The following is a 14,789-nucleotide window of genomic DNA, read 5'->3' on the forward strand; positions in this document are numbered from 1 at the left end:
TCCGAGGCAAACGACGGAAGCAGCCGCTCTTGGTTTCCGGCAACAGGACACCGGCTGTCGGGCGACCCGGAAGTGTTCCCATTTTGCGTCGTCGGGGCTCGGCGGCGGCCGGGCTCGGGGTGGACAGATCAGCATGGGGTCGTCAAAGAAGCACCGCGGGGAAAAGGAGGCGGCAGGAACTACAGCAGCGGCCAGCACCGGGGGCGCTACCGAACAGCCGCCTAGGCACCGGGAGCACAAAAAACACAAGCATCGGAGCAGCGGCGGCGGCAGCAGCGGCAGCGAACGACGGAAGCGAAGCCGAGAGCGTGGGAGCGAGCGCGGGAGCGGGCGGCGCGGGGCCGAAAATGAGGCCCGCAGCAGCACGCACGGGCGGGAGCGCAGCCAGACAGAGCCCTCCGAGCGGCGCGTGAAACGGGAGAAGCGGGATGATGGCTACGAGGCCGGTGAGGGGCCTGTGCAGGGGGCGGGGCGCCCGGAGGTGCCCCGGGTATGTGGGATCTGGGTATGGAGGCCGAGCGCATCAGGCCGAGGCATCCCCTGGCTTTTTCGTCAGCACTCTTTAAAGGGTCTTTCTGTAGCTGTTTGGGACTGAAGATTGTCTTTCTCTGTTAAACTGTCTTGAGGGTAGAGATTTTCTTTGTTTTCCTCAATTGGCATATCACGAGCCCTCCCTGAATGTGTTGAATGAATGAAGCGATGGCAGCATGGGCAGAGGCAAGAACAAACGTGTTGTCAAAGTTGTGTAGAGTTCATAGCAGAGACAGCAGTCTGTAAGAGAGACCCGGTTCCGAACACTAAGGGCCGTATAGGCCCTGTTAAGAAATTGAAACTTGTTTTGAGATGAAGCCATGAATTTGAACTGACGAGTGAGTTGATCACATTCATATTTTGCAAAGATCACTGTGTTGAGAACTGAGAAAAGGGCAGTAGAGACTGGAGGTGAGATGAAGGCTGATGGTGGCCTGCACGGACGCATTAGCCATGGGATGGAGAAACGTGGACAGATTGGAGAGGTGTTTTGGAGGAGGAGGTGATGGAGCTTAGCGTTTGGATGAGAGCTGGAAAGAGAAGAAGGAATTGAGGGTGCGCCTTGAATTTTGACTTGAGCAGTTAGTTGAGTGGTAGTGATCTCTACTGATGTTATCCTGGTGGTTCAGTGGTAAAGAATCTGCCTGCTCTGCAGAAGACAAAAGAGACACGGGTTATATCCCTGGGTGGGGAAGATCCCCTGGAGGAGGGCATGGCATCTCACTCCAGTATTCTTGCCTGGAGAATCCCGTAGACAGAGGAGCCTGGAGAGCTACAGTCCATAGGGTCTCAAAGATTTGGACACAACTGAATTGACTGAAGCACGCATGCCCAGTCCAGTCGACTGAACTTCAGGAGTTTGGAAGAGAAACAGATTTTTGGAGGGAGACAACTGAATTCTGTTTTGGAGAGTGTTGAATTTGATGTGCATGGAGAAACCCAGGGCTTGGGCTGGATAGAGCAGTTTGGGAATCATGAGTGTTTAGGTGGCATATGAAGTCCACGGAGAGACTAGGATTAGGAAGCCAGGGGTGGTAGCAGAACCTGATAAATGCCAGTGTTTTAGTAGAAGGCTGAGCAGGAGGCCACGAAAAAAGGAGGTAGGCTATCCCCCAAAGCAGGAAAACCGTAGAATGTCGTGTCAGGGGATCTGTGGGAGTGCTCATCTGTGTCACACACTACTGGAGACCAGATGAAAACCAGAGCTGAAAAGAATCCTTGGGGTTTTGAAATAAGGAGGCTGGTGATCTTGGAGAGAGCCTGGAGTGGTTGGGGTTCAGAGTTCAAGTGGGATAAGAGGTAGAGGTAGGTTGTGAGGTGAACATGCTGGAACCATGAGCTGTGGTGGCGCCTGGTGGGGGCAGCTCCATCTGAGTCGGAATCTGACTTCTGCATGTGGTGTTCAGTGAAGTCACTTGCTCTTTGTGAGGTGAGTAGAGGATGTCCTAAATGCTCTTTTACCTCAGTGATTTCAGCAGCATCACAGAAGAGGCTCCAATAAAGTATATTTCCTCACTGCATGAATTACCCAGAGGGCGTAGTTATGCTGCCAAGACGGTCCCTACCCTGTGAGGAGAAGCAGGTCCAGAAATGACTGTGGCCGTGTTGTGCAGAGGAGAGCAGTTCATGCTGATCAGTAACGGAGCAGGACTCCAGGGAGGAAGTGGGATCTGATAGGATTTTGTTAACAGCCTGAGGCCAGAGAGGGCAGTGTAGGTTGAAAGCACAGGATATGCAAAAGTGGAGGGGTGGCAAAGTGAAGGACGTAGAAAGCTGGACCCTTTGGATCAGGAAAGGAAGGTGTGGGGAGAAGCAGCATTCTCAGAGCCTGGGACTCGGGTGGAAGGAGCTCCTGGCGGGGAGGAAGCAGGCCCAGGTGCTGACCTCATCTTGGCCCTGCACCTGGAGCCAGGGCTGCGGCTCCTGGGCCCAGTGCTCCGCTCCTGAGCCTTGCTGCTTCTTGTTCCAGCTGCCAGCTCCAAAACTAGCTCAGGCGATGCCTCGTCACTCAGCATCGAGGAGACCAAGTAAGTCCTGTCTCCTTTTCATTTCTGTGTTTTCTTCTGGGACAAGCAGCTTCTGGGGTAGCTGTCTGGGGAGGCTTTCGCGTAGTACACGTTCTGATTGAAGTGGGAAGCGTCATGTAAATCATCCCAGCCAACCATCCGAGTTCCCAAAGTGGACTCTGAGGCCGAGGAGAGGCTGGCCTTGCCCCGGCTAGGGGGCAGGCCAGGCCTTCCGCCTGATTGGGAGGCCAGTGCTCTTCCCACTGCTGGGTCAGGGCATAGATTTGAGACCCTTCGGACCACTCAGTCCCCTCCTGTTTTCTCCCCCTCTTTGTACAGAAATGCATTTGGTGCCCCCATTTCTTGGACAGCTCATAACACTTGTATCTCTTGTCCTCAGTAAACTCCGGGCAAAGTTGGGGCTGAAACCCTTGGAGGTCAATGCCATCAAGAAGGGTGAGTGTGGGGCTGAGGGTGGTGGGAGGGAGGGCATTTGGGGTCAAGGAGCGAGGCTGTCTGGAGGGATTTTTGAAGAAAGTGGGGTTGGAGTGCAGGTCAGCACCACTCAGTGGTCCCGCGTGGGTGCTGGCTGCGGGCCTGGGGCTTCCTTGCTCCTGTGATGGGTCTGGGACTCGGCTGCTTCTTTAAGCTTGAGCAGTCAGCGTGGCAGCCTCAGTATGGCTGCGAGGTAGCGTTAAAGGGGCCAAGAGATGCGCACAGCGCTGCAAACTCATCTGCGCTGTGCACGTTGGTTTTTTTTGTTTGTTTTAGTTTGTTTTTTTTAAAGTATGACCAGAGGGGCTTTGGAAGGCATGGAGGGTCCCATCTTTTTGTAGGGGTGATGTGGGAGTGTGGGGTTGCCTGGGAGTTAGGAGGCAGAGGATTCTTCCCCTGCTTCTGGCTTCTCTGGCCCCTGAGTGGGACGGGGCAGCGTGAGTGGCTCCCTCCTTTCCCCACCAGCCTTGGGCAGGCATAGCCTCACGCCTGGGCCTCCCTTCCAGAGGCGGGCACCAAGGAGGAGCCCGTGACCGCCGATGTCATCAACCCCATGGCCTTGCGACAGCGAGAGGAGCTACGAGAGAAGCTGGCGGCTGCCAAAGAAAAGCGCATCCTGAACCAAAAACTGGGGTGAGGGTCCCCGCCAGGTGGGCTCAGGCAGGGTCTGAGGAGGCACCCAGGACATCTGGAGTCGGGGTTGGGGGAGCAGGAGCTGGTTCCCCAGAGCATCTTTCTCCTCTGTCTTCAGGAAGATTAAGACCCTGGGGGAGGACGACCCCTGGCTGGATGACACCGCAGCCTGGATCGAGAGGAGCCGGCAGCTTCAAAAGGAGAAGGACTTGGCAGAGAAGAGGGTGAGGTGCTGGGGGTCACTCTGCCTCTGGTGGTCTGATGGCTGGGGGGCCGCAGATGGGCTGTGGGGCCGTGAGGCGGGGCCTCAGAGCAGTGGGAGGCCTGTGCTCAGTGGCGCCTGCATTGGGTTCCCAGAGGCTTGCTTGTTTAGGTCTGTGCTTTTTGCATCCCCACTTAGTAAGGCCCCAAGTCCTCCGGTGATCCAGAACAGCCTGAGGTCATGGGTCACCGCCCCATCCCTATCCCGTAGGCCAAGCTGCTGGAGGAGATGGACCAGGAATTTGGTGTCAGCACCCTGGTGGAGGAGGAGTTCGAGCAGAGACGGCAGGTGGGGCTGCGGTAGCCGCAGGGAGGGGCCGGGGAGGCTGCTGTCCCAGGTGCTGGGATCCCTGGGCGGGGTCCAGACTGGGCTGCACTTTCTGCTCCGCCTCTAGGACCTGTACAGCGCCCGGGACCTGCAGGGCCTCACTGTGGAACATGCCATCGACTCCTTCCGCGAGGGGGAGACGGTGATCCTCACCCTCAAGGACAAAGGTGGGTTGCACTGGGGCACTCTGGCTGGGGGCCCAGGCCCTGCTGGGTGGAGGGCGCGTGACCCGCCCAGCCTTCTCCACTGTGTCTGCAGGAGTGCTGCAGGAGGAGGAGGATGTGCTGGTCAACGTGAACCTGTTGGACAAGGAGCGGGCGGAGAAAAACGTGGAGCTGCGCAAGAAGAAGCCCGACTACCTGCCGTACGTGGAGGACGAGAGCGTGGACGACTTGGCCCAGGCAGGCGGGCAGCGTGGGCACCGGGCAGGGGGTCTTGGCGGCGGGTGGCTGGTTTGGGAGGAGATGGTGGCTCTGTGGTTTTTCAGGAGCCAGACTGCATTCCAACCTGTCCCTCTTGCCTTGCAGCACAAACCTCGCTCTATCCTGTCCAAGTACGACGAGGAACTCGAAGGCGAGCGGCCGCAGTCCTTCCGACTGGAGCAGGGCGGCGTGGCTGATGGCCTCCGGGAGCGGGAGCTAGAGGAGATCCGTGCCAAGCTGCGGCTGCAGGCCCAGTCCCTGAGCACGGTCGGACCACGACTTGCCTCCGAGTACCTCACGCCAGAGGAGATGGTGAGTCCTGAGGTCTCCGCCCAGACCTGCCCCTTCCTCTCCTCAGGGGCCACAGGCTGCCAGAAGGCACTAGAAGGGGGATCGGGTAATCGCGTGGTACGTGGTCCCTGTGGATGAGCAGTAACCGGCAGCCCCGTCGGGGTGCTGCGGGGAGGCAGTCAGTGCAGACAGAACAAGGACTGTGAGCCAGGTGCCCCTGAGCTGGTGTGCAGGTTCTGCCGCATTGCCATCCTGTGCCTGGGGTGTCATTTAGCTGTGAGCCTGAGGCTCCTCTGAAATGGGGGTGGCAGGAGCCACCTCACGGGGACTGTTCCAAGGGTTGGTGATGGTCTGGTAAGTGGTTGTTCTGTAGGGTGTCACCTTCGGGGTGCTGTGTGGACATGCAGGTAGACCTCAGGCTCAGTAGGTTGCTTGCCTGTGTGGTTGAGAGCAAGACTCTGGAACCAGACTCCGGGATTTCACTGTCCTGGCTCTCCTGCTTAGGAGCTGGTGACTTTGCACAAGGTACTTGATCTCTTGCTGCCTTAGTTGTCCTCATCTCACAGATGGGATGACGGTTACTCTCGTCTCACTCGTGTGTGAACTGCTGTGTAGCAGCAAGCAGCGTGCACTCCCATGGGCTTGTGCTGCTGCCTCGCTTCGCCCTCACGTCTCTCCCACCTTCTTCTCCTTTCAGGTGACCTTTAAAAAGACCAAGCGGAGGGTGAAGAAGATCCGCAAGAAGGAGAAGGAGGTGATCATGCGGGCCGATGATCTGCTGCCACTTGGGGACCAGACTCAGGATGGGGACTTCGGTTCCAGGTGGGCTGGGAGACGGCTGGGTGTGGGAGCTGGGCCGGCCCTAGAGCCAGCCTCACAGAGAAGCCTCTGCCCACAGACTGCGGGGCCGGGGGCGGCGCCGGGTGCCTGAGGCGGACGAGGAGCCCCAGGAGGAGGGGGAGAAGGAGCCCATGCCTCAGCCGCCACCGTCAGATGACACCCGCGTGGAGAACATGGACATCAGCGATGAGGGTGAGGGCCCGGCCTGTGGGGTGGGGGACCCGAAGGGCCTGGGCAGGAGCCGGCGGTGGTCTGAGCGGGCGTCTCCTGTGTCTCCCCTAGAGGAGGGCGCCGCGCTGCAGTCTGGGTCCCCAGAGGTGCTGGAGGAGGACGAGGCAGAGCTGGAGCTGCAGAAGCAGCTGGAGAAGGGGCGCCGCCTGCGGCAGCTGCAGCAACTCCGGGACAGCGGCGAGAAGGTGAGGGGCTCCAGGGGTCGGGCGCGGGCGGGCGCTGGGGCCGGTGTGACAGGTGTGCCTGTGGTCGCTTGTCCTCAGGGGCACGCAGTCCCACGCCGTCATAGGCGGTCCCCGTATTCTGGTTTGCACCCCCTTTTTGTTGAACGTCGTGTGACTGGTGGGTTTCTGGGTTTCTGCCATGTTTTCACTGTGGGGTGCTTTAGCGGTTTGTTGTTTCCATTTTCTTTCCTTCTGGGGTGTGTGTTGTTGCCTTGCTGAGAGTGAGGCGTCATCCTAGGGCTGGGAGGTCACTGGGGGAAAGGACAGCCAAGGGCTCCTCTGAGTTTCATGGGGCAGAAGTGGCAGTGAACCTGTGAACACGAGCAAGCTGAGTGGTCTCTGCTGTGACGGCTGTGCAGACAACACGGGAGCGACCGGAGGTTGGTCTCTTAGGTCCGGTGTTCGGGAAGGCCTTTCAGGGGGTGCCTTTTGAGCTGAGACTGAAATGACATAGTGGAGTCTGCCTTGCCCAGACTCAGAGTGCCAGGCACTCAGGCCATGGGGACAGCAGATGTCCTTTGGCGAGATGACTTAGAATGTGTGAGGACCAGGTGGGCTGGAGCGGAGGAAGGGAATGATGGTGTGAGCTGAGGTGGAGAGTTGAGTGGGGCCTTGAGGCCATGGTCATTGCTGGCCCTCTCGGAGCACTGATGCGTGCCAGGCACCGCTTAATGCTTTGTGTGTGGATTCACTTAATCCTCGCAGCAGCACTAGGAAGAAGGCTCTGTTACCTCCTTTTTATAGATGAGAAAACTGAAGTACAGAGGTGGTAGGCAGGTTGCCCAAGATCACGTGACTGGGAGGTGGCCGAGCACAGCCTGGCTCCAGAGCCCGCACTTTAACCCTGCACCTCCCAGCAAGAGAGACTGTGGGGCCGGAGACAGGCTGCAGCAGCAAACCCAGGGTGCCCACCGTGCGGGTAGAGCAGCAGGGAGCCACTGGACTGAGGCCTTCCTGAAGCCAGGGAAGGGTTTCAAGGAGAGGGAGGGAGCATCTTCAAACAGTATTGAGGGGCAGATCAGATTTGGCCCTGGTGGAGACAACGCCACTGTGGAGACAGTAGCTTCGAGAGGGTTGAGAAGAGCTGGGACTGGAGGAGGAGGGGCATTGGGACGATTCCTTAGCCCAGGAGTGGGCGCGCTTTGTTCACGGGCCAGGAAGAAAATATCTGAGGCTCAGGGCTCTGCCTCCAGCTCGGGTAGCCGGGGGCGGAGCCGAGCGCCATTGCGACTTAATGTACTAGGGTGGGGTGGGGGGTACAGTTTGCCCACCCCTGCCCTAAGGAGAATGAGGAAATGGGTCAGTAGCTGAAGAGGGCATGAGGTGAGGGAAGTTTTTCCTTTTTTGTAGTTAATGAGGTATAGCGTTTATATTTAAAAGTTATGTTCCAGAGTCAAGAGCTTATGGCTGAAAGGATCATGCCAGTTATGTGACCCAGTGGGATTCATCAAGGTTGGATTTTCTACTGGCTGGGCCATTTTCTGAAATGGGGTAGACTAGGGTAGGAACGAGTGTGGGCAAGAAAGTGAGTGTTTGCTTTCGGTTGAGTTTGGTTTGAGATGTCTCCTCATTGGAGGTGATTGTTATTGAATAGACAGTTGGATGTATGACCTTGAACTTCATATGTATACTTGCGAGAGACTGAGATGGAAGCATGGAAGTCAGTGTGTAGATGGGGTTTATACCAGAGGACTGGATGGGATCACCGGGAGTGAATGTAGATAAGGAAGAGAAGGTAAGGCGAGGACGGAGAGGAGAGCTGCTGTCCTGCCCGTCTGGAGGGAAGGTGTGAGTGGTGGTGACGCAGATTCGGGAGAGTTCTGATATCCGGAGGAGGGGAACTGACCGTGGGGTCAGCCAGCACGGAGGCCACTGATGCTCCCGTCCGAGGTGGGCTCGGTGGGGTGGTAGGAAACGGGGGCCAGATCATGCAGGTGTTAGCAAGGTTGCTGGACAGGAGATTAGTGGGTGAGAGTTGACTCTGTTCTGTACGCCAGCAAGAGATGGAGAATGTAATTTTAAAAAGAGACCATTCACGAAAGCAGTATAGATAATGAAGTAACACGGACGAACAATAGAAGGCATTATGGATAATGAATAATGAGCTTAACAACAAAGTTAAAAGGAATGAAGACATGCAAGATCTCTAGGAGGAAAACTGTAGTCCGTTTTTGAAAGGGATTAAGCAGGACATGTTGTTTCAGTTACCCAGGGCTGCCATAATGAAATACCGCAGACCGGGTGGCTGAAACAGCAGCAGTGTATTCCAGCACTTCTGGAAGCTTCAAGTCCAAGGTCAGGATGTTGGCAGGTTTGCTGCCTTTCGAGGCCTCTGTCCTTGGCCTGTAGGTGGCCGTCTTTTCACGGTGTCCTCACATGGCCTTTGGGTGTAATTCCCTGGTGCGTCTGTCCTTCTTACAAGGACACCAGCTTATTAGATTCGGGCCTACTCTTAGGACCTCATTTGACCTTTATTATCTCTTTAAAAAAGGCCCTGTCTCCAGGTACAGCCACACTGGAGGCAAGGGCTTCAATGTACAGATGTTTTTGGGGGGGACACAGCATGTCCATAACAACCATATTAATGGATAAAAGTAATGTAAAGATGTCTGTATCCTCGCAGTTCCAGTAGAAATCCCAGTAGGTTTTTGTAGAACCCGGCAAGGTGATTCTAAAATTTACACAGAAGATCAAAGGGCCCCAAATAGCCAAGACCCTCAGACTAATCAGGTGGTGGGATTTGCTGTAATAGATTCCTAGTCTTTTGGTTGTTCAGCCGCTAAGTCAAGTCCGATTCTTTGGCGACCATGTGGACCATACCCACCAGGCTCCTCTGCCCATGGACTTTCCCAGGCAAGGATACAGACGTGGGTGCCATTTCCCTCTCTAGGGCTTCTTCCCAACCTAGAGATCGAACCCGCACTTCCTCCTTGAGAGGCAGGTTTTTTACCACCGAGCCACTGGGAAGCCACTTTCAAGTCTTTAGACAGTTGTAATTGAGGCCCTGTGATATTGGGGGCATTAAATGTGGCCCCCACACCCCAGAAACAGACTCCTGCCATAGGACACGACGTGGCCCAGTGTAAAAGGAGCTCAGCTCGATAAGCGGTATCAGGACAATCAGTTATCTATTTGAAAAAATGTGAAATGCGGTTTGTACCTCACACCTTGTGCAGAAATTCACTTAAAAGGTTAAGAACTTAAAAACATAATATTTGAGAAAAGCGTGAAGAATTTTGTTTATGACTGTGGTAGAGGTTCTTTTTAACTGTGTTAAAATACCCATAGGATTTATCATCTTACCCATTTTTAGGTATATGGTTCTGTGGTGTCAAATATATTCACCTTGTGTGCAGCATTTAACTACTTAGAAATTAAAAACTTGATTTTCATTTAAAAAGTTAGTTTTATTTTAAAGACACCATGAAGGGAACTTCCTGGTGGTCCAGTGGTTAGGACACCCCACTTTCATTGCACAGGGTTCTGGTTTGATCCCTGGCCAGGGAACTAAGATCCCACCTGCCTTGTGGCACAGCAAAAAAAAAGAAAAAGATGTCGTGAAGAATGTAAAAAGATAGGCCAAATGGAGAAGATACTTGTCCACGTGCAGAAGGGCAGTTCACAGAGGTGCAAGGGTGCATGGCCCCTGAACCACAAGGTGAGGCCCAGCCTGGGTAGCAGTGGAGGAAGGGCGAGCTGACACGATAGATCAGGTCCCGCCCGCCTCACTTGGCAGAAGTGTCAGGCTTGATAATGTCAGGTGTCCATGAGGACGTGGGGCAGCCAGAGTTCTTGTCCACACTTGGCAGGGGCCTGTAAAGGAGTCTCATCAGTGGGGGGACACTGATGAGCCTTGCAGAGTGAGGTCGCGTGTCTCAGCGGACCGCACCCCGTGTGAATGCTCATGTCGGGTTCTTGGTCCGGGGAGAGGCTGTCTTTGGTGCACTGGAGAACTCCACCGAGGTACGGTCACAGCTCGGGACGGGATTCTGTGGGGAAGAGCTGTTCAACTGGAGCCACTTACATCAAGACTGACCGTAAAACAGATGCGTATACTTGAAAACATAGGATTAGACAGTGTGCTTCCGATTACGTAATGTTTGAAAATCGCATAACAGAACTACAGACTGTTCATGGGTGGGTCTTTACGTGCTAAACTGTGAAGGAAAGGCCGTGAATCGTGACCGCAGCTATGTGGGGAGGAGGCCTGTGGGGCCTGAAAGGGTGTTCATAATGCTGTTCAGCCAGGTCATGGGGACATGCTGTTTGTTTGGTGGCGGTGATTTTTAAAGGCATACGCGTGTGTTACAAGTAACCTTTTTATGTGTAGGATGACGTTTATTTAAAAATGTGATGTCATGTAAGGAAAGGAGTGCAGAGGTGGACACGGAGACTGGAAACTTCTCTGACGAGTTTGCTGTCAGGGGCAGAGCAGGAAGGCTGTGGTGTTGCAAGAGGATTCTTCGAAGAGCAGAGAGGGTCTTCCCTGATGGTCCAGTGGCTAACACTCCATGCTTTCCCTCAGGGGGTGCTGGTTCGATCCCTGGTCTGAGAACTAAGATCCCGTATGCCCAGCAGCCAAAAATAAAAGAGGGAAAAGGGGGGAAGATCCTAGACAGTCCCTGTGTGCTGGTGGGAGTTACACAGGACGGGCATGGTGTCGGGAGCAGAGTTCTGGCGGCCCTCGGAGCCCTGCCAGGTGGGGTGGCCTGTGGTGGGCGCAAGGTCAGGCATCGGCTGTGAGAAGTGGGGCGGCAGGGTGGGTGGCTGGTGGTTCAGCTCTGGAAGCAGGGGGCAGATCCATGGAGCATCCAGCCTGTGCAGAGCCGGGGTTCCAGGGGGAGGGATGTTTACTTTAGTCCTGAGCCAAGTCTGTTCGGGGAGGAGTGGGTGGAGGAGCGGTGGGAGAAGGAAGGCGCGGGGTGCGAGAGTGAGTGGAGGAGGAGGAGCAACAGAGGCTTGGTCACAAGGGGCCGTGCCAGATTCTGTATATTAATTCAGAGGGCAGTGGGGAGCCATCGCCGACTTCGGAGCGATGGAACGAGATCGTGCAGAGCAGACCAGGGGTCAGGGAAGAGGAAAGCGCAGTCTGGTCCGCTGTGGGCAGTGGGAATGGCATGCTGTTCTGCCGCCAGGGAGGGTGGCGGGGGTGGTTCCTGGGTCTCCATGGCAACCCCCTAGAAACTTCTGGGTTTGCCCACAGCTGCTCCCTCCCCCAGGTGGTGGAGATCGTCAAGAGGCTGGAGTCTCGGCAGCGGGGCTGGGAGGAGGAGGACCCAGAGCGGAAGGGGGCCATCGTGTTCAATGCCACGTCTGAGTTCTGCCGCACTCTAGGGGAGATCCCCACCTACGGGCTGGCCGGCAACCGGGAGGACCAGGAAGAGCTCATGGTGGGTCCTCGGGCAGCCCACCCCCCGCACACTCCCCGGGCCTGCTCTGCTCTTGGGCACCAGGCATGGCGGCCCTGCCAGTCCTCAGGGACAAGCCTCAGTGCTCAAGGGGGACGGGCTCGCCAGGGCCTGGACTGAGCCTGGTCATCCCTCCTTCAGGACTTTGAACGGGATGAGGAGCGCTCAGCCAACGGCGGCTCCGAGTCTGACGGGGAGGAGAACATGGGCTGGAGCACCGTCAACCTGGACGAGGAGAAGCAGCAGCAAGACGTGAGGAGGGCGAGGAGCCGGGGTGGGGGCCGGGGGGCGCTGCCAGGTGCAGGGGCCTGGAGGGGTGGGCGCTGGGCTGGGGGCTCAGCTCTGCCCTCCCCGCCATGGGGCTGCCATGTCTCAGAGCCCTGGGCTCCTCCTGCGTAAATGGGGTATATGGACCTCGTTGGGTGTTGTGGATTAAATGAGGCATCTCGTCGCGCAGGGCCTGGTGCACAGCAAGGACCACGGTCCTGGGAGGGGTGACTGTCGGGCAGGAGGGTAGCCCACTTAGCACCCCCATCATTGTGTGCTCTGCCCCCCCAGTTCTCTGCCTCCTCCACCACCATCCTGGATGAGGAGCCCATAGTGAATAGAGGGCTGGCGGCCGCCCTGCTCCTGTGTCAGAACAAAGGTAAGGGGCTCAGGCTGCCCCGCAGTGGCCTGGGAGCCGCGGCGGAAGGCGGGCCGGGCAGCTGCTGCCCTCCGGCCCCCTGCCCCCTTCCTCCCCCCGCCCCGGGCCCAGCAGTCGCAGTGGCTGCTGGCCTTTGCCGCCTCCCCCATCCTCAGTGCCTGCGCCCATATGTGCCCCACCAGGCACCACTGCCCCGGAGGCTCGGCCTCTCCTCTGCGGGGAGTGGGTGGAGTGGCCGCAGTCCAGGCGGTGGCACAGAGACCTTGACGTTAGGATCGCAGCCCTGCTGTGTACTGAGCCAGTGGCCCTGGACAGGCGCCTGACTTCTCTTGGGTCTCCGTTTCCTTTGTCTGCACGAGGGGACTGATGTCTCTCCCTTCCCATAGCACAGCTTGGAGGGTCCCCCAGGGGCCACCTTGCTGTTGGGGGCGCTGGGCAGCCTGGCTCTCACAGATTCCACCCCCCAGGGCTGCTGGAGACAACAGTGCAGAAGGTGGCCCGGGTGAAGGCGCCCAACAAGTCCCTGCCGTCGGCCGTGTACTGCATCGAGGACAAGATGTGAGTGCGGGCCCACCGGGGCCACGCCGCCGGGAGCCTGGGTCGGGGGGGCAGCGCTGAGGCCCCGTGTGTCTCCCACAGGGCCATCGATGACAAGTACAGCCGACGGGAGGAGTACCGCGGCTTCACCCAGGACTTCAAGGAGAAGGACGGCTATAAACCCGACGTGAAGATCGAGTACGTGGATGAGACGGGCCGGAAACTCACACCCAAGGAGGTGAGCGGGGCCGCGCCCTGGAGTCTGGGCCAGGGGACTGTGGTGTCCATTGCTTGGGGGCACAGCGGTCCCCCCTTGCAGGCCTGGCAGGAGGGCGTCTTTGCTTGCCTGCCCCCTCCCCAGCAGCCCCCCGAGCTCTCAGCTGGTGGCAGCTGTTCGCCTTTCTCTGCCCACATTCTTGGGGTTTGCTGCCCCCTTGCACATCCTTCCCTCTCTTCGGGGGCTCCCAGAGGGTGCCAGGCCCGGGGCCATCTTCCAGCCCCTTCCCAGCCGCACCACCCCCACCTCGGCTCAGCTGGGACTGGGGAGCCACCGCCCTTCCCTGCCCCGCGGGCTTCGGTGGCTCTAACGGTGTTTTGCCCGGGTCGCAGGCTTTCCGGCAGCTGTCCCACCGCTTCCATGGAAAGGGCTCCGGCAAAATGAAGACAGAGCGGCGGATGAAGAAGCTGGACGAGGAGGCGGTGGGTGCCCATGGGGAGGTGGCCGTGGCCTCTGAGGGTGTGGGGTCGGGGGGACTGAGGCACAGTCAGACTGCCGTGCTGACTGGCCCCAACCCACAGCTCCTGAAGAAGATGAGCTCCAGCGACACGCCCCTGGGCACCGTGGCTCTGCTCCAGGAGAAGCAGAAGGCCCAGAAGACCCCGTACATCGTGCTCAGCGGCAGCGGCAAGAGCATGAACGCGTGAGTGGGGCGGCGTGGTGCCCGCGTGCGGTGGGGGGCAGGTCACAGCTGCTCTGCAGCCTCACTCTCCTCTTCTCTCTGCAGGAACACCATCACCAAGTGAAGGCGGTCTCCCTTCTGATCCCTCCCCCACTTTAATATTAAATAAAGCTCCCTCCTTATTTTTCCCCCCTGGTCCTGGTGCAGGTTCCAGGGTCAAACCTGGGAAGAGGACAGGCGGCGCCAGACGGAGCATGGCGACACTGCCCTCCGGCTCCGTCGTCATCTGTGTGACCTCAGGCGGCCACTGAACCTCTCTGGGCTTTAGTTCTGCCATTTGTTTGACCAAAACATCTTTGCTTCATAGGATGTCTTGCGATGATTAAGTGAACTCATTTCATTGACTCACCTGGAATGTGGAGGTGAGCAAGGCCCCTCAGAGGTGGCTTAGGGTCTGGCTTCTGCCAGGTGAGACCTGGTCGTAGGTGACACAGATGACAGAGACGCAGGGAGGGAACTGGCCCGGCTCCTCTAAGGCAGCTCCGGCCCACGCTGGGCCCCAGCCAGCCAGAGAAGCCAGCTGGTGCGCTTTCTCACCCTCGCCTCCCCCAGCCGCTCCTGGCATGGTCGTACCAGTCCTGGCTGTGGCTGTTAAATGTCACACCTTATCCTCTGCAAGGCTGGCTTCTGGGTAAGAGTTGGGCGGTGTTTTAGAGGCTCAGTCACCGTGGCCTCTCCCAGTCCCAGTGCTATAAGAATCGCTCTGCTCACAGCCAGGACGGGCGCGGCAGGGTCTGGGGGCATCGCAGGCTCCTGTTGTCTACGTGGAGAGAGAGAGGCCCGGTTTCTCAGAGCACCCGCCTCCTGGGAGCCTTGTCCCCTGAGCAGGGCAGGTGAGGTTCCTCGGTGTGAACTCCGTGAGGGACAGTAAGAGCCTGAACCGAGGGAAAGGTGATGACTGGCTCTGGTGGGAGTCAGACGAAACCAGCATCCCACTGCCCCCACCTCCACCCGCGTGCGTGGCAGATGGTTCACAG

At 57.6% G+C, this 14,789-nt stretch overlaps 1 protein-coding gene across 1 annotated transcript; it reads left to right on the top strand.

Annotated features, from left to right (window-relative positions):
• The first annotated feature begins 44 nt into the window (after positions 1 to 44).
• On the top strand, positions 45 to 13,940 carry SART1 (spliceosome associated factor 1, recruiter of U4/U6.U5 tri-snRNP). The gene is made up of 20 exons (XM_061407012.1): positions 45 to 446; positions 2,501 to 2,558; positions 2,938 to 2,993; positions 3,539 to 3,665; positions 3,784 to 3,889; positions 4,138 to 4,215; positions 4,322 to 4,421; positions 4,513 to 4,655; positions 4,782 to 4,988; positions 5,665 to 5,789; positions 5,866 to 5,999; positions 6,090 to 6,223; positions 11,482 to 11,652; positions 11,812 to 11,922; positions 12,229 to 12,316; positions 12,784 to 12,874; positions 12,956 to 13,091; positions 13,463 to 13,552; positions 13,652 to 13,773; positions 13,858 to 13,940. The coding sequence occupies exons 1-20, from the start codon at positions 134 to 136 to the stop codon at positions 13,874 to 13,876; spliced, it is 2,409 nt and encodes an 802-aa protein (XP_061262996.1). The 5' UTR covers positions 45 to 133; the 3' UTR covers positions 13,877 to 13,940.
• The last annotated feature ends 849 nt before the right edge of the window (positions 13,941 to 14,789 follow it).

This window comes from Bos javanicus, chromosome 29 (assembly GCF_032452875.1).
Source record: "Bos javanicus breed banteng chromosome 29, ARS-OSU_banteng_1.0, whole genome shotgun sequence".
Taxonomy (NCBI): domain Eukaryota; kingdom Metazoa; phylum Chordata; class Mammalia; order Artiodactyla; family Bovidae; genus Bos; species Bos javanicus.